The 24880-nt window shown below is 37.9% G+C and overlaps 2 protein-coding genes across 11 annotated transcripts in view; one reads left to right on the top strand and one right to left on the bottom strand.

Moving 5' to 3' along the window:
• ankrd44 (ankyrin repeat domain 44) overlaps positions 1-19403 on the top strand; it is a 42533-nt gene extending 23130 nt beyond the window's left edge. Inside the window, exons 12-28 of one of the 4 annotated variants that reach the window (XM_079618277.1) lie at positions 6975-7092; positions 8115-8183; positions 8555-8695; positions 9746-9811; positions 10862-10973; positions 11246-11317; positions 12001-12202; positions 12288-12375; positions 12827-12944; positions 13956-14175; positions 14282-14369; positions 14464-14547; positions 14686-14831; positions 14950-15032; positions 15610-15689; positions 15910-16001; positions 16419-19403. In XM_079618277.1, the coding sequence (XP_079474403.1) occupies positions 6975-7092; positions 8115-8183; positions 8555-8695; positions 9746-9811; positions 10862-10973; positions 11246-11317; positions 12001-12202; positions 12288-12375; positions 12827-12944; positions 13956-14175; positions 14282-14369; positions 14464-14547; positions 14686-14831; positions 14950-15032; positions 15610-15689; positions 15910-16001; positions 16419-16450 (1811 nt within the window). In that variant the 3' untranslated portion in view covers positions 16451-19403. Of the gene's footprint in view, positions 1-6974; positions 7093-8114; positions 8184-8554; positions 8696-9745; positions 9812-10861; positions 10974-11245; positions 11318-12000; positions 12203-12287; positions 12376-12826; positions 12945-13955; positions 14176-14281; positions 14370-14463; positions 14548-14685; positions 14832-14949; positions 15033-15609; positions 15690-15909; positions 16002-16321 lie in introns of all 4 variants that reach the window. The other 3 variants (XM_079618278.1, XM_079618276.1, XM_079618275.1) reach the window with 3 other exon arrangements.
• A 1091-nt stretch (positions 19404-20494) lies between these two features.
• Positions 20495-24880, bottom strand: part of pikfyve (phosphoinositide kinase, FYVE finger containing) — a 28002-nt gene continuing 23616 nt past the window's right edge. For 6 of the 7 annotated variants that reach the window (XM_079618053.1, XM_079618054.1, XM_079618057.1 and 3 more), the window contains 11 exons: positions 24745-24865; positions 24555-24650; positions 23799-23882; positions 23607-23701; positions 22833-22892; positions 22077-22253; positions 21842-21945; positions 21601-21729; positions 21209-21470; positions 21055-21129; positions 20496-20958 (listed from right to left, as the gene is read on the bottom strand). In XM_079618053.1, the coding sequence (XP_079474179.1) occupies positions 20843-20958; positions 21055-21129; positions 21209-21470; positions 21601-21729; positions 21842-21945; positions 22077-22253; positions 22833-22892; positions 23607-23701; positions 23799-23882; positions 24555-24650; positions 24745-24865 (1319 nt within the window). In that variant the 3' untranslated portion in view covers positions 20496-20842. Of the gene's footprint in view, positions 20959-21054; positions 21130-21208; positions 21471-21600; positions 21730-21841; positions 21946-22076; positions 22254-22832; positions 22893-23606; positions 23702-23798; positions 23883-24554; positions 24651-24744; positions 24866-24880 lie in introns of all 7 variants that reach the window. The other variant, XR_013798247.1, reaches the window with a different exon arrangement.

The following is a 24880-nucleotide window of genomic DNA, read 5'->3' as shown; positions in this document are numbered from 1 at the left end:
GTTGCCTACTGGCCAGGCATGTGGACAGACGTCAAGAAACATGTCCAAAGGTGTGTAAAATGTCAAACTCTTAAAAGTGACAATAAAAAACCAGCAGGAAAACTTCAGCCTATTACTACATCACGACCAAATGAAATGTTAGGAGTGGATGTAATGGGTCCCCTGCCTAAAAGCACAAAACAACATGAGTATTTACTCGTCTTTGTTGACTATTTTTCTCGATGGGTTGAACTCTTTCCCATGCGACAAGCCACTGCTCAGAATATTGCGGAAATCTTGCGAAGAGAAGTGTTGACTCGATGGGGCGTGCCTGATTACATCCTGTCCGACAGAGGAACACAATTTGTATCTGCATTATTCAATGAATTGTGTGCGAAATGGAGTGTGACACACAAACTCACCACCGCGTACCACCCGCAGACAAATATGACGGAAAGAGTCAACCGTACTCTGAAGTGCATGATGGCTTCTTTTGTGGAAGATAATCATAAAAGTTGGGACCACTATCTGCCTGAGTTTCGTTTTGCACTTAATACCGCAGTTCAGGAGACTATTGGAATGTCACCTGCTGAGCTCCATCTGGGCAGAAAACTTCACAGCCCAGTGGACAAATTGTTGCATGGACACAACCTTTCACCCTCTGGTCATTCATATGAGGTCGTTCATCAGTTGTCTCAACTACACAGAAAGGCCATGGACAACTGCAAAAAAGCCCAAACGAGACAATTGAGATCTTATAACAAGAACAGAAGGGATGTCACCTTCTGGGAGAAGGATCGAATATGGATAAGAAACTTCCCTCAATCCAGTGCACAACGCAATTTTACTGCTAAGCTGGCACCTAAGTGGAAGGGACCATATCGCATAATTCGACAGTTAGGTCCCCTGAACTATCAAGTTGCAATGGAAAGCACAGGAGAAGATGTGCGCAATGTGCATGTATGCAATATGAAACTGTGTTTCCCTACTGCAAAAGAAGTTGAGGATCGTACTCAGGAGAAACTCCGGGAAATTTTCCATGAGACCTCAGACGAGGACGAAGATTTTCTAGGGTTTTAGAGGTTTTTTTTCCCCGTAACAACTATGTGTTGTTTTCTCAAGGGGGGGAGAGTGTGGCAGAGTGGAAAATTCCATATGCCGCATGTTGTGTTATTTACATTTTCACTTTGCCAAAATCCATGACGGAAAGGGAGGTGTGCGTCAATTAAGTAAAACGCGCCTAATATAAGGGCGAGGCTCACGCACCTGGAGGGGGAGAAAGAAAAACCAACGTCACAAGTGAATGCAGGGCTCGTAAGAGGGTTGTCGGAGAGGAGAAAATAAGTTGGAGTGCCGTGTGGAGTGGGGCTCGTGTTTCTGTCGGCTTCCAGACGTGCTGTTTCATTGAGTCGGTGAACTGGCGCAACGCACCTTCGCGGATTTCATTCAGCCGTCCGTAGTGGAAAGCAACGCACCTTCGCGGATTTTATTCAGCCGTCCGTAGTGGAAAGCGCGGTCGGGAAAAGGTTCAGCTCAGAGTCCACGGCGGTTCCAGACACTCCTCCGAGACCTTGCGGTCTGCTACATTTGTTTGGGTCAGTGCCACCAAGCTTTTCTTCCGTACAAACAGTACCACGCTCTCTCAGAGACGCACATCGTCCGAAATTACACATGCCTCCCGGACACACCCACTAACTATACCAAAACACACACACACACACACACACACTTTCCGATGAGTCTAGTTGACTGATGTTTTTTTTTTTGGTTGTTTAAGTATTTTGTCCCTTTTTCTACTAATAACTGTTGAGTTACGGTGTTTGTGTGCTTGGGAAAATTCTACTGTGTGTGGAAAATCTGGTGTGACGTATCTGCACTGATTCGCATTTTGTATGTTTTTTTTCCCCCTGTGCATGTGTGAACAAAAACACAAAACACCAAAAAGTAGTGGGGTTTAATATTATGGTACGATTATTGTTGTTATTTTGTTTTATTAGTTATTTTCCTCTCCATCTGAACTGATTTTGGAGATAAAGTTGTTGTTGTTTTTCTTATACAGCACTTGAATTGCTCACAAATTATTGACACTGGAATAAGTTTTGTGGCCATTAAAAAGTGATGGGAAGCAAACCCCAGACTATGTCAAGCTTTTGTTTTGATATGTAACAGGTGGTTGATTATGCTATCCTGGGTTAATTTTTTGACAGGCACACACCTGTCTGGCGCCCGAACAGCTACTTAAAATATTTATTGTTGATTTGAACTGTCTTTTGGGCCCACCACCGTTACAGACAACAACATATATTAAATCATCTGCTCATCTGGCCCATTGTCCTCCTCGGTGTTACCTGTAGAATGGTCATGTGGGCTGAGTGGTTTCCTTTCATTAGCAGCAGGGCTTGAACCCATATATTCCCTTTATTTTTCATAAATTTGGCTTTTTATCTTCTTATTTGCACCTTCTTTACATTTTTCTCACATTAAATTTCAAATGTACTTTTTACAATTCGTCAATTCAAAACGTATCTCATTGTTTTGAGTCCCACTATCAGCACACTATTCATCTTGGACAACACTCAACCCACTTTACAAGACAAAAGTTACAAGACATTATTTCATACTTTTGACAAATAATCAGCTCCATCACAATATGCTGAAAAGAAAGTCAGATGCGTTATGCTCCATCATGATATCACAATATGCTGAAAAGAAAGTCAGATTTGTTATGCTCCATCATGATATTCTGAAAGGAAAGTAAGATGTGTTATACGCTGCGCAAAATGTGGCACTGTTTTTTCCCAATTTTTTCTATTGCCACTACAGTTTCAACCAGGAAATTTAATCAAATTCATCCATGGTCATTATTTTATTGGGCAGAATTTGCCCTGTGGGCCCACATATTCAATTTTAAATACAGCTGTATTGGCAAAATAATTGATTTGCCTCAGTCTCTTCAAACACAATCTCTCACACCATTCATACCCAGTCACACCCATTGGCCAACACACACTCCTGTTACTGCTGCAGCAGGTTCTGCTCTAAATGCAGAACTTATAATTTTAGCTGTGGAATGCATCAGGTCAACACAACTATGTCCAATCACTATTGAGAAGTTTCCATGATCATAAGGTTTCCATTTAACACCGGTTCAAACCCTTTTTTTTCCTTTAAATAAACTCTAATATTCTCTGTATTTTAGATTAATAGGCCTATTTTGTCTAATTTTTTCATATTATTTTTGTCTTTGCTCATGAGCTGCTTTTAAGAAGAAATTTGGAGATCTCTGTATAATCTTGGATTCTTGGCCAGTAACATTTCCAACTCATTATCCCAGTTTTGACGTTTATGATTTCATAATTTTGGACTTTTGGAGTAACTTTTCCCTCCAATCTATCTCTAGAATTTACCAAAACAAGATGGAGTGACCAGTATCATTGCTTTGTCAACAATAATAATCAATAATAATCATGCTTTTACAATAATAATCATGCTTTGACATTTTGTCTATCTTTTTCTTTGCCAGAGAATAATTCTATCATGCTTTTAGCCCTATAGTTGTTTAATCTAATAGCCCTCACTATACCAAATCCAGCCTCCGTTCTAATTATTTGGTGAGTTTGAGCACCCACTTCTGTCTGTCAACATATTTTCTTTTTCTTATAGGGCTGGACTTGTACCTACTGAAAAAGCAGAGAGGGTTAGTTTAGCAGAGAATATAAAGAATTGCTCTTAGACCAGTGAATAATCAAAATGAATAAAGTTAATATAATAATTAACCAACTTTGAAGCAGTCTCTGGTGATCATTGAGGAGTCCACACCTGTGGTGCCCAGTTCTTCTGTTTTTAGATCATCAGTCCGTTGAAGCTTCTTGGCTGTGGCTCTGCATGTGTTGTCAGCCGATGCTGTCACTCAAAGGCCTGTTAGGCTATGTTGTTTCTCTGCCTCTTCTCAGTTTGGGCAATGAAGTTGATCCTGCCTGAGTTTTGCATCTCAGGATTTTCTCTTTGTCCTTAGGAAAAGTCTCAAGTGAACGTTTCACCTTTTCCAGCATTAAATCAGTATTTCTCCTTGCTGAGCTTTCCAGAAAGTCAATTTCAGGAGGGGAGCAGAAAGCCCCTCACCCACTTCTGTCTTCTTCTTTCTGCAGTCGTGTCTTTGACCTTTGACCTCTTGTTGCTTCCAATTTGAAACTGTCATTGAAGCCATCTGAAATTTGAACACTCAGAGATCCGCATGAATCAAATTTAACTTTTAAAAATACTAGGCCCAATTGTGCCTGAGCTGTCAGCTCTTTATCTAAATTTCACTTTTTAACCATCCTTTTTACTAGTTCTTCTATATAAAAATCTCACTGGTTGACAACAGCAGTTCTTCCATTCTATTTTTAGTAAAGCAAGTTCTTCATTGCAGGAAAAAGCAAGCTATTTCTGTTTTTCAATATCAGCAATAATCTAACTTTGATTATCTAAGTATAATTAAATTTTCCCTATCATAAAATCAGCTTTCAATCTTTCTTCTATCTTTGCATGCTGTGTTCAAATAATCTAGCATGGTGAATAACATTTTTCTCAACCAACATCAAGGCATTCCTCTTATCTTTTCTTTTTAATTATTGAATCAACAATATTTACTACAATTCTAAGATTCCTAATGTTTATGAAACTTAGTCACCCAATCTTGATCACCTAACACTGCACAACTTATTTTTTCTTAACACAAACTTAATAATCCGCAATGGAATAATTTTCCCACTCTGTCTTCAGGGATAATGAGATACAAATTTAGACGTCTTCAGATATAACATATTAAGCACTTGCAATCTTATTTATATTGATCTATTAATATATATATTATTTTTTATCTTATTTCATACTGCATTAATCTCCAGAGTTAATATCTTCAAACGCTTGTTTCCCTTTACTTTTGTACCATTTATTTCATGTCTCTAAATCTCATTCACACATTCTTTGTCCCTTTTCAAGTGACCAGGGTCAGGGGGGGTCACTATTTTTACCCACAGGCACAGTCAAGCAAGACACAGGATCCCACAGATACACACACACACCCTATTCTGTACTCTATTCCCTGTCAGATCTGAATTATTCGCTACTTCTCAAATTTTTTATTTTCAAAACACTACATTAAATATTCACTGTTTCACCTCCTCAACACAGCAAAAAACAATACCTCTAAGATTCACTGATTCACTTCCTCAACACAGTGAAAAAACAATACCTCTTTAACTATACTAAAACTTCATCTGTGCACATGCTATTTACTTGTATCCTTCAAGGCCCACTTACAAGTAAAACACAAATCAATAATAACTGATATCCTTATCAGTACGGTTGTCATCCATCCAGGCCCACTTGACAACATAAAATCTTCTTCTGTGTACATGCTATTCTTGTATCATTCAATGCCCACTTACAAGAAAAACACCCTGTGTGCATGCTTTTTGCGTAATCATCCATCGAGGCCCTCTTGAAACGCAAAAACACAGATAAATCAACTGATATCCTTATCAGTAAATACAAATCATCTGTATGCATGCTCTTGCCTATTATCCATCGAGGCCCACTTAATAAAGCAAAACACAGATTCTTGCATATTCGTACAACAAAACCTTAGCGCCAAATCAGCAACACCAGTGTTCACAAAATCCACACAGGATCATATAAGCACTGGTAAACACTACTGGGAGCTCCCCCGCGCTATTACAAACTACTTGATATCTACAAGGCCTTCTTATTAGAAATCAAACTGCATGCAATCATTTCTGGAATCAAAGACCCCTTTTTCAATTTTGTTTTGGTTCTTTTAAATTTGAAGAAGCTTTTCTTACCACTTCCGGGCAGCTGGTGACCAACACATACTTTACAAAAAAGCAAAAATGCTCACCTCAAAGTACAGTGGCCACTGTTGTTTGTGCCGGTCACCAGAGATGCCCTTCGTGGTTCCTTCAGCTCCTAACAAGTCCCGCTGGGGTGCCATTTGTTGTGGTTTCAATCTTTTTATGAAATCACTTCTCAGAGATCTTTGATGCCAGAAATGTTAGACTTTATTCACAAACAAAGCCGAGCAACCTCCTGCAGGAGATGACTCCCCGCAGGAGATGACTCCGGAACATCGGTTAGCTTTTCACATATATACATACATCGCCTCCAAAAATGGTCATACATCCTATAGATAGGGTCTTGCACCATGTGACACACTTAAATAGAATCCACTGCTGCATCAGCATTCTTGACCTTTCTGTAAGCCCCCAAAAGTGCATCCAAAGTCACACACTCACAAAGGAAATAAATAATAGTGTCTTAATATGTAGCTAAATTACTGATCTTCTAAATAATAAAATCTTCAACATGGTCCACATACTTTTGGGCATATAGTGATGTTGTCTATATTGAGATGAGGAGGGGACCAAGTACTGAACCAAGAGGTACCCCTCAAATTGATGTGACTCAGACAACCCTCCTCTTTAAAAAATACTTCATACTACTCTTTGTGTTAAATGCTGTTCTTCTTTATGTAATTATGTTTATTCTGTGAGTTAAAGATATTTTGTCTCTGAAATGATTGGCATGGATTTTTTCCTCATGTCTCTGCTGAAGTCTGGAATGCACTAATTTCTGTGTGCTTGCTTAACTTGGACTCTTGATCACGGGATTGTTGTAGAGTAAACATTAGATTGAATGTACAGTAGATGCTGTATATCTGTACTTTTAAATCATTCTGTTTGATTGCACACATTTGTGTTCTCACCTGTGTGAGCGATGTGTGTTTGTCTTGTGTTTCCTGTGTGCACTGTCTTTGTTTTTCCTGCACTAACATACTTTCTCTCTCTGTCTTTCTTTCTCTCACATTGTATCTTTTTGGACTCCTTTTTCCCCCATTTCATTCTTTCCCCCTCCTGCGGTCTGACACTGTGACTGTCTGCGTCTGATTGTGGGGGCACTGCATCCTTCCTCCCCATCTTTTCATTCCTCTACAGGACGGAGGTATAGCATAATGTGCCCTCTCAATAATGACTCGGTCCTGTCTGCAGGCTATCAAATCGATACACCAGACAACCTTGGGAGGACATGTCTACACGCCGCGGCTGCAGGCGGGTGAGTCTGTCTGTCTGTCTTGCAGACAGCTCTGTTAAATGTGAAAAAAATACATGTCTATAAGATGTGATCATGTGTTGTGCTGGTGTTAGCTAAGCTTACTATTCAAAAACATTTCAAAAATGCGAAAAACTATTTCAAAATTATACAAAAAATATATAATAAACTTAGCTTAGCTGAAATTAAAAGCTGTATATTTCAAGTGTGCATACACATTGTAGAGCTATACAATTAGGTAGAGTCTTAGGCAATAAGGTGACTGAACCTTTAGATGGGACAGTGCATATTAATGAACGTACAATCGAAATTGACGTAAATACGCCGGATTTAGCACAATGCTAGTTTCCATCCGTGGTCCTAGACATACAAAAAAACACAAAAAAACCCCACAAACAACATACATAACAACTAATAAACATATAGAGCTACAAAACATTAAAAGTACCTATACTATATAAACTACTAATAGTAATACTTATTTAGGATGCGTAAATGCCTGTGCATAGACATCCCATGCTTGTTACTGTATAAAAATATAAATAAATCTATATTGAAATCTACCTTTTTACCTAATGTTCACATTTTTGATTATTATCCAGCCATCTTTTTAGCTGTTTCTTAAATGATACAAAGGTGGGGTTACCTCTAATTTCCGTGGGCATACTGTACCAATTTGTGCAGCCTTTAATAGAGAGGACATTTTGTGCAAACGTAGACTTTCTAAAAAGTACTTCACAGTATCAATACAATATCAAAAGAAACTAATTATTGCATCATTGTCCAGACAAATAGCAGTATTGTTTAACCTGTTGTGTGACTGCATACCAGCTCATGGCTAAATTCTCTCTCTCTCTCTCTCTCTCTCTCTCTCTCTCTCTCTCTCTCTCTCTCTCTCTCTCTCTCTCTCTCTCTCTCTCTCTCTCTCTCTCTCTCTCTCTCTCTATATCTATCTCTCTATCTATCTATCTATCTCTCTCTCTATCTCTCTATCTCTCTCTCTATCTATCTCTATCTCTCTCTAGTAATGTGGAATGTGTGAAGCTTCTACTTAGCAGTGGAGCAGATCATAACCACAGGGACAAACATGGAAGGTGAGTTATGGGTAAATATGAGACATGTAAGACAAAATAATAAAATATTTGAATTGCATTCAGACAAAAAAAACCCTAAATTTTTAAAGTATTTTAAAATGTTGGCTTAATGGAAAACTGTTACTTTTGGAATACAGTAACAATCTAAGGACATATTAATTTTTTATAAATAATATTTAAGTGATATATTAGAAGTTTCATTGTCATATGATAGGTGAAGGTGAAGAATTTTTTTTTCGTAGACGTTTTCTGATTGTACAACTATCACTGCACACATTAAATTATATCATTCCTTTTGTACTCTAAACTTTTAGATCATACTTAAATTTTGTCAAATTTATTTGACCTTTATTTGTTATGGCTGTTGACAGGACCCCTCTCCACTATGCGGCAGCTAGTCGACACTTTCAGTGCTTGGAGACTCTGGTGTCCTGCGGTACCTGCATTAATGCCACTGACCATTGGGGGCGCTCTGCTGTGCACTACGCTGCTGCTTCTGATCTGGACAGGAGGTATACACATTTACATAAACAGCCACATCTGTGATTTCCTATCATAGTTTGTACTTGGGGGTTCTTGGTGGTCAAAATATCCCCACATGAATTTTTTTACAGTGCACAAATTGAGCTAGTTGTGGCCAAACAACATGTAATTGATCGATATAGATGCATGTCTAACACAATTAAATGATGTAGACACCAGCAACTGTAGTCCAACAGCAGGTGAAATCGAGTGCATTCCCAGTCTCCAGCTCTATAGACTGCTAGCAGCTACAGTAACGCATATATCTATGTTACCATGGCAACCACAGGCTATTTTTAAGTCTCATGTCATTGGGATAGTTTATGTGCCGAGATAGGGGTTCAGCGTCAAGTTACGTCTTAATTTAATTAGATTAGCTGCCAGATTTCACATTTACCAACAATTTAAATGAGTAATGAGTTGGTAACTGTGATTTCTGACATTGTACCATAGAAACATTTTAATTAATAAAGTTTATTTTTGGTAACACTTTATTTTACATTGTCCTTATTACACGTTACATGTAGTTATTACTACTCAGTAATTAAATGTATAATTACACTGTAACACAGACACCTTAAAATAAAGTTTGTATAACCTTGTTTTTTTATACTAAGATACCCCAGTTTTATTGCACAGATATAAATGATTAAATTATATATTTATGTAAATATGTAAACTTTTTTATTATTATTAATTACAAATATGTGTGATTTAATAATTAATTAACAGGGATGTGATTTTTCCCGTACGGATACGGATTTCCGTATTTTCTGACCTTAAAAGTGCGATAATATATTATTATTGTGATTATTATAAATACTAAATTTTTAGCAAGATATTTCTTTAATTAATTGCTGATGAGGGGTGGGTGTCTCTTCTTTTTTGTCTTTAGCTGATCACATGCCTGATCACATTTAATATTGTAATATTAATTATATTGCGTTTAATTTACGCTTTTTTTCTTTTTAAATATATTTTAAAAAATATATATTTATTGTTGAAGGAGAAGTGACCGTGTGTACATGTTTTCTCTGAAGGCGACGTGTGGTCCTGGAACCAGAGAGTGACGGTGTTCAAGCTGAGAGGGAGAAGGAGGCAGCTCTGTGAGTTCTCTGGTCCATGTCTGCTCAGCCTCATTTATACGTGTGCTGCTCTGATGCCAAAACACTGGGTGTTTGTGTCTGCGTGCATCTGTTACCTCATCATTTTACTGTCTGGGACAACCTTAATGTACTTTTCCTCTCTCAACTTCCACAGTAGAGCACATACATAATTATGCTTTATCCTATGCATGTGTACATACAATGCACACACACATAAATGCATACCTCCGAGGGGTGCGTACAAAATGTTTTAATGCACTGCTAGTCCTGTATTACCTTACTTCTACCATGGCCATGTTCCAGCATTGACAACTGTTATGGATGTTTACAGTATTTGACCATACTGTAAACTGTTACTGTTACAGTGCAGTATTTGACCAGAAGGGTAAAAATGACGGTTATTTTCGTCAGTTACGGCTGATAAGATCTAGCATTCTGCCTGTTTTGAATCAGTCACAGAGATAAAGTGGTGCGTAAGATTACATTCATATCAATGAATGATTTATAGCATTTATTTGAATTTATTATTAAGAGAGAGATGCGTGTGTGAATTATCTGTCTGTTCAGCGTCTCTCTATTAACAACAAAGCTGTGAGTTTAACTAATTCAAAACCAGCCATGTAACCCCTCGGTGCTGAGAAATATAAATTAGCCATTCAGTAGCCAAGCTATTTTATTAATAAAAGTCGCGGGGCAGCGTTGACAAGTTTCTGTGCTCCTGAATGCTTCTGTCTGCGCACGGCGCTGTCTCCAAGTGACATATGCATTTGTGTGCTTATGTGAGAACGGCGCAAATGATGTATGCGTGTGTGTGCTTAAATGAAAACACTGCAATAATATTGAACGGTAATTAAACTATGGTATACTGTACATGTAAGCAATACGGTACAAGAGGCTGTGAATTATGGTGAATAAGTCTTGGCTAAAGGGTGTTTTTATTTATTTATATATATAATATACACACACACACACACACACACACTTATATAGACATATCTATGTATGTTTGTTATACTAGTTTGTTAAATATATATTTATATTTGTGTGTAGGTGTCTTGAGTTCCTGTTGCAGCACGGTGCCGCCCCGTCACTTAAAGATAAACAAGGCTACAGTGCCGTTCACTACGCTGCAGCGTACGGCCATAGACACTGTCTGAAACTGGTGAGGACACAAACATTTCCAGTGTGTGCCTCAGGGCACTTCCTCCATCTCAACAACATTAGATTTAAATGTGTAACCTAACATGCAAATGAATTAAGTCCAGTTTGTGGTTTCATTATTTGTTGTAAAATGATATGCGTGTTAATGCCTGCAATTTGTTGAACTTGTCAGTGCAAGAATGAATGTGGTCCTATTAAATTTAGATTTTTTTTTTTTTTAAATTAAGTTTAATGAGAACAGCTGTAATTTAGACTTTTCAAATTTGATTTCAGCTTTTGGACAGAGATGAGAACCATCCAGATGAGATGGAGAACAGCCAAACCAGAAGTCCACTGCATCTGGCTGTAAGTCCAAACACCTTTTCACTTACATACCGTTCACAAGAACAGCATTTATTGGAAAAATATATATTTTTGTAACTATTGTCAATTTTGATCAATTTAATGCATCCTTGCTAAATAAAAATAAAAATAAAATCTTACTGACCCCAAACTTTTGAATGGTAGTGTACACACATTTCTTAGGACAGTTCACATTGCCTCCAATTTATTGTAAATTAAGCCGATTAAGCAGTGTTTGCCAAAACAAGCATCTCAATGGCTATTATTCATAGTGTTATTGATTTAAAGAAACCCATCTGACCACCTAGTAGATTCCAAGAACATCCACATAGCAACATGCTAAAAACTAAACACCTTAATAATGGCATCCAAGCTGACAGGGAATGTTCTCAGAACTTTGGCTTACGTTCTAGCAAGGTTCTCTCAAAGCCATGGACAAACATTATTCCAGTAACATTAATAAACTTTAACTTTAAAAACATTTTTTACTACTTGTTTCAGAATGCTTACAGAATGTTCCCATATTTTTTTTTTAAATGATCAAATGTAATGTTTTCTTAACATTCAAAAACATTTAGAAAACTTGACGTTTTAAACGTTCAGAGAACATTCAGAAATACAGTTTTCATAACTTGACAGTTCAGACTTAATCTTACACCTTGACAAGTGCATATGTCTGTGTCCAGGCATACCATGGTCACGCACAGGCTCTAGAAGTGCTCTTGGAGGGTCACAGCGAGGTGGACCAGGGGGATGAGGTGGGTCGGACTCCATTGGCCCTTGCTGCCCTCAGGGGCCACAACGACTGCGCTCTCACACTTCTGAACCACGGGGCCTCGCCGAGAAGCAGAGATACTACACGAGAACGTACACCCATCCACCTGGCAGGTATTGCCCCTATGTGTGGTAGAAATTACACAATTGTGCAATAATTTTTTTTTTCTAAACTTAAATACACTGTGATTCTTCCCAGTAATGAATGGTCATACATCATGTGTGCGTCTCCTGCTGGAAGACTCTGATAATGCAGATCTGGTTGACACAGCGGACTCTCAGGGACAGTGAGTGATTTGTTTATTAACTATTTTGGAGTGGAATGAGTGTGTCATGTCCTGTTACACCTCAACAGTGTTAAGCTAAAGTAGTTAATTACATTCAAGCATAAAAAAAAGAGTTACCATAAGTCACTAACTATATTTAGCTTCTTTTTTTTATTACTATGCATCTATTAAATTAGTTAAAAAAACAACATAACTATTTTTCTGTAATAAATAAATATTGGAGTGCCAACAAAAAACTTCAACACACTACATACTAACACTAGTAATTAAGTGAATCAACTCACTAATTTATAGACTGTAACTAAATCAACAGTTATAAACAGCTGTATTTTAACAAAATATTAATTTAGCCTAAATTAAGATAGAAAAATGTGCCTAAGAACTTATGGGAAGACTATTGATTGATTGAAGTGATGGGAGAGATGAGTATTCATACTGTGTGTGTTTGCAGGACCCCTCTAATGCTGGCAGTAATGGGGGGTCATGTGGACGCTGTGTCTCTTCTGTTGGAGCGTGAGGCCACTGTAGACATGGCTGATCATCAGGGTCTGACTGCTCTACACCTGGGGGTGAGTTTCCTGATCTTGTCAACTGGATTGAAGTCCAATATACCGGTATGCAAAGGACTTTTACTTGATTTTGGTGTTCATAGTAATGCTAAAAAAATAAAACACTAAATCTACAGTAAATGTATACAAACATTTAGAGCTGTGGCCTAATGGTTGATGCACAAACTCCAGACATATTGAATCCTTGCCATTTATACACACTGCCATTCAAAAGTTTGTGGTTGTGAGATTCAACTTATTTTATTTTTTATTAAAAGTCTCTTATGCTCACCAATGCTACATTTATTTGATCAAAAATACAGTAATGTTTACAGTACTGTATTACAATTTAAAAGAACAGTTTTGCTTTTTTTTTTTTAAATGTAACTTATTCCTATGATGGCAAAGCTGAATTTTCAGCAGCCATTACTCCAGTCTTAAGTGTCACATGATCCTTTAGATATCATTTTAATATGGTGTTAAAATCGTGATGGTGAATAAATAAAATGGTGATAGTGAATAAAATGGTGTTGTGCTGCCGAGTCAACAACAGAGTCTGAAGTAGCTGCTCGCTTAAAAGATCTTGCTCGCCTCTCAATCGTCTAATTTCAACGGTTTTCACATGATGAATTTTGAGTTCGTAAGATTTCGAATGATACTTAATCTATGATGATTACTAAAATATGTGATTTGAAAAAAGGCAATAGAAAAAGAGCCCGTCGTCCCGCTAGCAGGACGTGAGTCAATTAAACCTGTTTTTCTCAAAATTCCGTTCCTGAAAATCATAGCGATCAGCCGACTTCAGATAACCATAACTTTTGTTACAGACAAACGATGAAAGAAATAAAAACAGATTTGGAAAGTGCTTGAAACCAGCTTTAATATGGTTTCAAACCCTGTAATATGTCAAATTTCACCATGTGGTGGGTTTTCCCAGATCACATCACATATCTTAAGATGTATTCTTATTTGTTTGTCATGACTTATGAGTTATTTTATTCATTAATTCATTTATTTGAAACTCTCTCTCAGCTCTTGTGTGGACAGGAGGAATGTGTTCAGTCCCTGTTGGAGCTTGAGGCATCAGTGGTACTGGGGGACTCCAGGGGTCGGACAGCCATCCACATGGCTGCGGCGAGGGGTCACGCATCCTGGTTGAGCGAATTGCTCAATATTGCATGTTCTGAACCCCCAATGCCCCCATTGCGAGACAACCAGGGATACACACCATTGCACTGGGCCTGTTACTATGGTAAGTTTTAACAGTCTCCATTATGAGTTTAACAATATGCTTTTAATCATGAGTAAACGGAATGCAATTTTTGAAGTATGGTGGACTAGCATTGTCTGTGTTATAGGTCACGAAGGCTGTGTGGAGGTCATACTCGAACAAAAAGACTTTCGTCAGTTTGATGGGAACCCCTTCACTCCGTTGCATTGTGCTGTGTATGTCTGCTGTGAGATTGTCTTCATCTCTGTCACCTGTTGCACTTTTCTTCTCTGTTTCAACTTGTCTGTCTCTGAATCCTCTGCCTTACAGGGTCAATGACCATGAGGCTTGTGCCAGCCTTTTATTAGAAGCCATGGGATCAAAGATTGTAACTTGCAAAGACTCCAAGGGCAGGTTAGTAACAGTCCTATGCTAGCGATAATAGAATATAATAGATCTGTACCTACAGTTGCTCCAAAATGTGAACAAATATAATAAACATGAGCCAGTAGAAATTATTTCCAAAGAAGAACTGTTGTCTCGGTTTATTAGGACACCTCTCCATGCTGCGGCATTCGGTGGGCACATTGACTGTGTTCAGCTGCTCCTGACCCATAATGCATCTGTGGATGATGTTGACCAATCAGGGCACAGTGCACTGATTATGGCAGCCGAAAAAGGAAGAGTTGAGGTCGTAGGTATGTATTCTTCACCATGTTTTTCTTCCCCTCTTTTGCATTATGCCTCTGTTCATTTGTATAAAAGGGTTATGAAAATGAGCTCACTTATGCAAAGTGTGGCATGTGTTTTAAACAGAAGCTCTGCTTACTGGTGCCAATGTGAATCTCAGTCTGACTGACCAGAAGGGCAATACGGCACTTCATCTAGCCTGCAGTAATGTAAGTAGAGCCAATTGCATGCCAGGTTCATCAGTCCCTATAATTTTCAGCAGTGGTGCAGTTATCTTTCATAATCATTTCAAAAATCAAATCACTTAAATCAAATCAAATCCCAGGCCTGGCATTATTGGTTTCATTATATGGCTGTCATTCTCAGGAAATGGTCCCATTTGTGCAAATTTATCTTAAGCTTTATTTGATGTTAGAATCATAATTTAGCATTGTTAACTAAGTGGTGCCATTATTAATGCTTTGGAAGTTTTACTATAGATTTTTCATGGAAAAAAATTGTATATTCACACCAACCATAACAAAAAAAACGAATATTTTCACATTATCTACTCTCCAAAATCCTAATTCCTATTTAATAAATTGGACTATGTCTTGGCGTATGTATGACTGTTCTCATGGGGTTTCCATTAATATTACTAATATTTATGATCACTATGAAACAAAAAATGATGCCAGATATGAAAACAAACATTGAAAACAGTCATTTTGAACAGAATGTTTTTATTAATCCACTACCTGATGTCTTCTAAAGATGATTTTCCTGTTCTGTCTGTTTTTTTTCCAGGGAATGGAGGAATGTGCATTGCTCCTTCTTGGAAAAATTCCAGAATCGGCCCTCGTTGCTACAAACGCTGCACTGCAAACGTGAGTTCCCTTCCACATTACATTACATACTATGTTTACATTTATGCATTTGGTAGATGCTTTTATCCAAAGCGACTTCCATTGCGTTAAAGGAATATATTTTATCAGTTCATGGATTCCCTGGGATTCAATCCTGTGACCTTGACTTTGCTAGCACCTTGTTGTTATATATTAACAAAGAAGCAATTGATCCTCACTTGTTTCTCATTCACTCTCTCAGACCTCTCCATTTGGCTGCTCGCAGCGGGATGAAGCAGACAGTGCAAGAGCTGCTCTCTCGTGGGGCCAGCGTTCAAGTACTAGATGAGAATGGTGCGTCTGAAATCTCAGCAGATATTGTTCACGCGTAGATTGTCAATGTGTGTGCATCTGTCTATGCCAGTGTTCTTTTATTAGTGCCATAGAAGCTTTTGCCAAAGCAGTGGCTGTGTTTCAAAGCTTTGACGGTGTCATGCGTGTCCCCTTTTGCCCCCCAACCATGTGTTTGGCTTCCTGACTAGCGAGGCACTAATGGAATGCCGCTTTCGTCCATCACCTCCCCACCACTGTCCTTTTGTTCCACTGCTCCGTCCTTCCCTTCACCTCTTTCTGCTATCCTGTCTCTCTCGCTCTTTGGCTGTCTTTCCACGCAGGTCTCACCCCTGCTCTGGCTTGCGCTCCCAGCAGGGAAGTGGCTGACTGTCTGGCTCTCATTCTGGCTACCATGATGCCTTTCTGCTCCCCTTGCAGCTCTGGAACTCCTTCCCCAGGCGCCCTGCTGAAATCTCTGCCCCGCCAGGCCAAGAGTCCCCAAGGCCCCCGCAGTCCAAGGGACCCCTCCGGTCCCTCCAGCGAGGGCACGACCACTGAAAACGACTCGGACTCAGAGACATTTTGACCCCGGCTCCTTCTAGAGGCGCCCTTCATAGTTTTCAAAGCACATATTGTCATGAACCTTACAGGAGTTGTACAGATTTTTGATTATGGAGCACAGCCTCTATAACAAGAGATTATGAAACATGACATAGCACACTTGGTACGCTTTTGTTTGGCCACACTTGTTTGCACAGGAGATTTTTTTCGAAAGCCATTTTAATCACTTTAACACAGGATGATTGAGATCGCCAAATGTTGACTGACTTCTCACACTTGGAAGTACGTTATTGTATAGTGTGGCGTGGTCTGTCTTAATCTGTGGACTTTTGAAAGCACAAACCCTGCACAAGGTGAGGTCACAGTCATTTTACTCCTGTTGTCACTGTGGGACCAATCAGGAACCAAGAAATCTAATTTTTTAAACAACAGGGGAATTGCCATCACTGCATCAACGTCACTTAGTATTTATTTGTAAGAGCAAAAGGCTGGAATACACTACATGACTTTGGGACAGATTTTTGCTGATTTAAGTCTGGACAATTTATCGAAAGTCAGAGCCAGTCTGCAGATTTGACTTGACAAAAAACACAGACAACTTACTTTGAGACACAAACAGACACGCTTATAAACATTATAGTACTACTGTTTTACTATGGTTGATGCGCTGAGCAGCCATATTGGATTCTGAAGTCGGGGTTGTTGCGGTTTCCCAGAGTTTCCCATTTGCAACTCTGACTTGAGGGTGGCCAATTAAAAGTTCCCACTTAGAACTTCCCACTTAAATGGAATGCACCATAAGATTCCATCCAGTCTGAGAATATCAAACATGTTTGATATTTTGAACCGATTTTACAGAACATTGGTTTCATTTGTCATTCATCTACCAACAAGGCGCATGTTTCTTTATGAGTTTATTGTGTTCGGAGTGACTTTAAAGTCTATTAAGTGTGTGTGATCCTCGTTTTGTGTATAATGCCCAGTGTTTCTCTGTAACCATCTACAAAGTCTGCAAGCATATGACACCTCATGGTTTAAAATCTGTTTCGATTTATAAAGTTGTGTAGTGTATTCCAGCCTTTTCCAGACTGTAAGTCCATAAAACCCATTGTAATGTGATGAAAATCCAATGCAAGTTTTCCATTGTCCAGATCGTACACCAGTTGTACTTTACACATTGAATTTGACACATTGTGAATAGAAGGCTCTTGAGATTTATATTGTAAAGAAGAGCATTTTTATGCTATAGACATAAGTAGATTTCTAGGCCTTGATGGTCTAAACTTAAGTCTGACGCTTTTGGAGAGTGACACTTTGTCACTCTGTTCCTTCTCAGACATAGAGACAGTGTTCAAATAATACTTCTATTCAGGTTGAATTTTAGATTCTAGTCAGAGGACATGGCATGTTATGTGAACCAGGATGTTTTCAAGCCTGTTCCAATATTTATTTACATTTAGATAACAATGGTACTACAATTGTATGCACTTATGTATAGCAGTAAATGGTTGTTTAAAGGAATAGTTCATCCCTAAATAAAATTCTGTCATTATTTACTCATGTTGTTAAAAATGTCATGGTGATCAATGTCTGTAAAGCTCCAAAAATTACAGAAATACCTCCAAAAAGAACTATGTACTGTATTCCAAGTCTTCTGAAGTCAAATGAAAGCTTTGTCTGAGAAAGAGGATGAAATTTAAGCTGTTAACCACTGAAAATATTCCTCTTCAGTGAGCTGTTGGTACTGGATCATTGCGTCAGTGAATTGAACTCAAGAACTGAATCATGAAAACAAATCATTTAGTTGTTTTGTGAATCAAATCAACCAATTCATCGAAAAGAACCAGTTCAAAATAATGATTTGTTCACTAATTGAACTGATCCGGTGACTTTACTGACTCACAAAAATTATCAGTGAATAATGATTTCAATTTCAGTCTCTTACTCTCTCAAAATTATTGTAGGGCTTTAGAAGATTTCTCCTTTTGTGCTCCATGAACAGAAAAACAACACCGGGGTTTGGAGTGACAATAGTGGGAGTAAATAATGACAGAAATTGCATTTTGGGGTTAACTATTAATTTAACATTGAATCCAGAACTATGAGTAACCTACCCTGTCTTCTTTTTTCTTTTCTTTCTTTTGCACTGGTTGAATATGAATCCTTTTAAAACAGATTTCTAACATGCTTTTTGGGGGGGATCTCAGCAATAGTGTTTATTTGCTCTCAAATTTGAATCCATTTTGCTTCAAAAGATAAAGAGCTTTTAGTGAAGATGATGTTTTTAAATCTTACTGGTCAGAAACTTTCCAGAAAATTCTAAATGAAAATGTAAACCACTGTTTATCTGTTTGCCTTTGTCCACAATGTGCCAGTTTCTCGGTGTCCAGTGCCTTGTTCTGCATTTTCAGAGTTTGTTAGATTACATCAGTGTGCATTTGTGTGTATGTATTAGAGTGTAATGAAAGAGTCTGAAGATGTGAAGATAAGTCTGGGACACACCTGCCAATCGTAAGCCAATGTTTTTACCAAGTCCTGATGTTTGTGCCTACGAGTGTGTGATTTACAGTAGGAAATAGTCTTTGTACATATCAGCTCATGGACATTATCATCACCAGAGCAAAAAATTGCACACAAATGTCTTATTACAAAAGCACATGGTTGATTTTCTCTTCATAAATTAGATGGATTATGATTGGAAGGATGCAGAGAAATGGAGTACAACAGTATTATAACAGAAAAAAAGCTTTGAAATGTATGACAATCTAGATCGTGGTTTCCTCCATTCTGATTTTGAAGGTTCTTTGTCAAGTTTTTTTTATATAAATTGTATGACTATTATAAAAAATGTTTTTAACAGAGTTTTGTTGTCTTTTGTTTTTTTTTGTCTTTAGTCTTTTCCTTTATCCATGAATATTAATTTCATTAAGTGAATTAGCTCATAAGTGGGGACTTTTCATGCTTAAATGAAATGCATTGTATTTAACCAGCTTCATATTGTAGTTTTTCAGCATGAACACAGGCCTACTCTTACAGTTTAATGTATCAGATCAAAAGATCCATCAAAAACACATTAATAGCCTCTAATTAAATATTGCATAAAGCTAAATTAAATGGATTCTTAGGATATTTTATTATTTGCGTCAAATACAAGATTTGAGATAAGGCATCAGTTAATGGTTTAAGGGGGGGGGGGGGGGGGGATACGATTGACATGTTTTGAATAAAATGCTAATGCAGCAAATGTGGAAGGGTCAGTCATATCGGTGAGCTAATATGGCGCAAACTTCATGAGATGGTCCTCGCTGCAGAACACGAGATCCAGGGGCGAGGTTGGATACCGATACTAACTCCTCCCACTTTATATACTTTGCTCCACCAGATAGCGTACTTCACCAGCATTTTTGTGAAGTTGCAGCCATAGACAGTATATAAACGGGTTGCAGCCCGCAATTTTAAGAGTAAGTTGCAACATTTGAGTGTGTTGTGTGCACGATGTAGTGCAGTGCAGTGTGAAATACAACTGCAGTTTATGAAAACCCCAAATCAAAATTAGAGGATATTGTGAAAAGGCTTTCATAGCTGTAAGCCATAATCATCCAAATTATAACAAATAAAGGCTTGAAATATCTCACTTTACATGTAATGAGTCTTTTAAGTTGAATTACTGAAATAAATAAACTTTTGCACGATATTCAAATTTTTCGAGTTTTACCTAGCTGTATGTGTAGCAAAGTGATTAACAAATACACATGTAGTCACCATCGTTACAGATATGCTTTACTGAGAAAGAAAATGTGTCGTGTACCTATACATAAATTTAGTCTTATATTTGAGAGAACTTGTACCTAAAAGTACTGTACCTCTAATATCTTTTTATTTTTATTTTTTTGAGGTTTGAAGAAACATCTCAGATTCCTCATAGTGATACACATCTTGACAGTGACACAAGGCTGACACTTTTATCAGTATTTATAATCTTTAATTATACATCTCTGTACATTTATAAAATTTTACATCGTCCACAGTTCAGATTAATAGGTTATAAACAAACACTACTGCAAATCAGGATTTAACAAGTTATGCCATTTCAGTTATGTCTCTTCCATGGATCTTCAGGAACTGGGTCTTGGCACGTCAGTTTTGGTCAAACTGTACACAGCATAAAAAGAGAGGTTCAGTTTAACCCAGCTTCAGACACCACTGCAGATAATGGAGGGTTCACCTTTCCAATGAATCACTCCAAAGTACATAGGAGAGCAGCATATCCATTTCCAGCTGTAACGTTCTCTTCTTGCCCATCAGCAGTTGAGCCCAAGACCCGTCCAGTGATCAGGGACCATGAGGAAGTATTTGTCCATGGCCTCACAGAAACGTGATCGGTACAGCTCTGGTGACACCACCGTGGGCATTTTACCTGTCAGGATGGAAAGATGATAACACATGTAAGAGTTTTAGCTTCTTCTGAGATTATCAGAGATATTAAAAAAAAAATTAAACAGCATAACTGTACCTTGACCTCCAAGAATCCCAGTAGATTTGACCACCATCTCCAGCTTTTTATCCCATGTGAAAGTCCGGATATAATCTTCAAATATACAAGAGTTTTAACAACCACTAAAAGAAAACTCCGAAATGGATTTTACAATAACATAACATTTTCTCACCTATGATCCCCACAACTAGCTCATCCGTGGCATCGTCACGGCCCACCAGTAAGGAATAATCAATGATGAGGTGGCTGGACAGGAAGTGGGCGTCGCTGAGGATGGCAGCACGCAGAATGGCCTTGCAGTGGGAGCGAATATAAAGGGGATTGTCATGCACCAGTTTCAGGAGATTCTCATCTAGGAGCACCACCTCACAGCTCTCCTTTCCCTGATCCGTCTTCACGTTCCTGTTCCTCAGGGATCCCTTCAGGTCAAACACCTGCACAAAAACAGTTAAGAGGACCGTAAATGTGAGCATAAAAACACAATTCACTATTTTTCTGAAACCCCAATGTTAAATCAGTTATAAGCTGCAGATTTAAAGGCTTTTTTTCTTTAAATTAATATACCTGTGCCATCTTTCTCCCATAAAAAAGGTTTTCCATCACCAACAGGTCCAGTTTCTTCTCTGTGTTGTTCTGAGAGTTCTTGTAGCCGATACGGTACACTCCCAGAATCTTAGCAAGTGCTGTGGGCCGCTGTAAAACGGATGCAAAAACAATGAGTTTAGAAAGAAAAAAAATCTAAAACAGGCTGAAAAATGCTCAACAGCAGCTATGATAAGACCTATACTCTACAGTATATGCTTACCTTTTGCTGAACTGATCCTGTGATGTAAGTGAAGTAGTGGGGTGCAAAGTCTAAGAAAGACTGGACCTCTAATCTGGGCATCTGCTTCAAAATAAAACGATCATCTGAGGAGAAACAGCACCTTTAGCAAAATACATCCAACAAGTCTTCACTTACGACATACCTTCATGAAAAAAATAAATTACATTCAGTAAAGAATCATCTGTAAATGTTGCACCCTTAGATCAAGTCGCACCTTCAGTGGCGTAGAAAACTGCGCCGGACTTCCCGCCACGAGCCTGCCAGTTGACACAGTGGGAGAGCGACCGCACAAATTCATCCTCTGAGCTTTCCATAATCTCTTCCCGCATCTTATGAAACTCTTCGGCGTAGTAGATCCGGCAGTAAAACTTGGCATTGGCATCTGAGAACTCTGCATCAAAAGTATAATTTTCAGATTTAATATTAATTATGAATTATACCAGTTATTATTATTATAATTTAATAGCTAAATTATTTATAAATCAAATCTGTGAAAACATTAAAGTGTGCCTATTATGATATTTTAAAGTTTCCTAATTTAGTTTTGGAGGTCTCCTACAATAGGTTTACAAACATCCATCCAAGATAAATAATTGTTTTACATTTTGTTATAATATACACTGCACCATCACCTATTTTCTCAGTGTCTGAAACCATTCGATCAAGGATCAGGTCTCTCTAAACCCCTCCTCTGATTGGTCAGATGGCCCAATTTGTTGTGATTGTTACAGCACGTCAAACCACGTCAAACCACCCCCCCCGGTCAGAATAACTTTTTTCATGCACTTTGCAGACCTTTTACATTCAAAAACAGCTATATTACAAACTACATGAAACGTGATATCTAAAAAAGCATAACTGTTTTTTTAGTTTGTGTGACGCACAATTATTTACTGTCAGAGGGGTCAATAATATATATTGACCTAAATATAAGGAATGTTTTCACCTGCCATTTAAGACTGACACTTACGAAGCTCAATGTGTGGGTTTCCGGTCTGCTTCTTCTGTTTGTCTCCACTTTCAGGATCCTCTGAAAAAAAGGTCCCATAAACATTTAGTCTCATAAGCAATTCCATATTACACAGAGAAAAGTATACATTACATGCTATATGTAAGTTGCTACAGAGCTCAACACTAAGGATTTCTTTCTAATGGCCCGGTTCGGCCACTGGTTAAAATTTGTACTTGCCTAGCCAAAATTTTCAATAGCCCCACCACAAAAAAGTAATGAAATATAATAGTCCTTAATAAATCATTAATAAATATGGTTATGACACCACAAACTACTTGCCTAACTCATGTACATTTCAAATATTGTTAAAGACAAGTAAGCTGTTAGTAATAAAATAAAAACAAATAATCTAATTATGCGCAATAGCAAAGATAAATACAATCAGTCTAAACAGTTCTTTTCAGGTTGGTCTAACAATTATTTTCCAGTACAGAAATTGAATAATCAAATGTAAAATAATTGCAATTATTTCTGGGCACAAAACTTTCACACAGCACGCAAGTATTAAATAGAGTTCTCTTTCACGTATTCTTGCGCTTGAATAATTAAATTGACCAGGCTTAAAAACACGTGAAAATGAGCAAACTTTCATGAAGATGCAGCACTGGCCCGATCCAGCAAGTGACAGTTCCGTCTACTGTCCCGAGCGTCTTCCACGCTGGCCCCGGGCCATCAGGCAGTCCTTATTGTCGAGCCCTGGACTAGTATTTGTTAAACTGTGGTTTGGCTTACTGAGAGGGTCAGCATCAATGCTACTGCGGTTCAGCTGTGACATGCTGCTGTCACTAGGTTTGGCTGGGCTGTTCTTCGCTCTACTCTCTCCAGCACTATAGATGGCAAAAAAAGAAGAAGAAATTAGCTTGCTGTTTTACCAATATACACTGAGGAAATACAGCAAATAAGGGGAATGAGTGATTGACGTACCTAATGGCCTGAGATGTGTCGTCACCTCCACTTTTCACTGTAGTCTTTGTAATCTCTTCAAGGGCAGTTTTATATTCTTTACAGCTGGATGATGGAAATAGAAGAATTAGGATAAAGTTTAAGAAACACTGGGGTACAATCAGTAAAACAAAACTGCAGTGAAATTTCAGCTATATATTGAATATTTACAAAGTATTTTATTTACATTATTTGTTGACAAAACATAAATATCACAATAAATTTAACATGACTTTACATCCATGCCAGTAGGCCAGCTTCACAATTTGAGTACGAGAACCTACGAAACAATATTTTAATAATGTCTCATTTAAAATGCTGATACTTCTGAGAAGCTTGATTAATTTTCAGAAATCTGGAAGCAAGTCTGCTTCAGTGAGCTGGTAAACAACATTGATTTACTGGATCTACTTGGCAAAAATGGCTGTTTAGTTAAAACAATGGTTCCTCCAAATGAACAAAAAATATCTAAGAAATTTATAGAAAAAAATTAATAAAAATTATATATATATATATATATACACAATATTAAATTTAAGCCATTTCTGAGCAATTACATAAATATTGAGATGCATCAAAAGGCTTAAAAATATCCATATCTCCTAGTTATTTAGATTTCATATTTAACCATTTAGCAGATGCTTCTATCCAAAGCCACTTACAAATATGGAGAACAATAGAATATTAAGAATAGTAAGTGTTGTAGTATTAATAGTTATAAGTGTACAAAAGCTGTACCTGAGTGCAAACGCGATGATGGAGCTGGGTTCTCGCTCGCACACTGCTATAGGAACTCTCTCATGCTCATACATCAAATAGTGCTTGTCTGGGTCACTAACATACCAAAAAACAAAAAGAAAGACCTTTATTAGATTGAGAAGAGCATTAGTTTTATTTTTTAGCATCCATAATCTCACAACAGCCTTACAAAGGGAAAGGGATGGGATTGTAGCTGTTGCCCGGTAACAGGTTGGCCAGGATGGTTTTCATGGTGGACTTTTCCTTTACTTGACTATCATTGGATCCAAGTAAGTGTCCATCAAACATGTCTAAACAAAAAAAGA

Source organism: Phoxinus phoxinus (genome assembly GCF_949152265.1).
Source record: "Phoxinus phoxinus genome assembly, chromosome: 7".
NCBI classification, from domain to species: Eukaryota; Metazoa; Chordata; class Actinopteri; order Cypriniformes; family Leuciscidae; genus Phoxinus; species Phoxinus phoxinus.
This window is presented reverse-complemented; position numbering and strand designations above follow the sequence as displayed.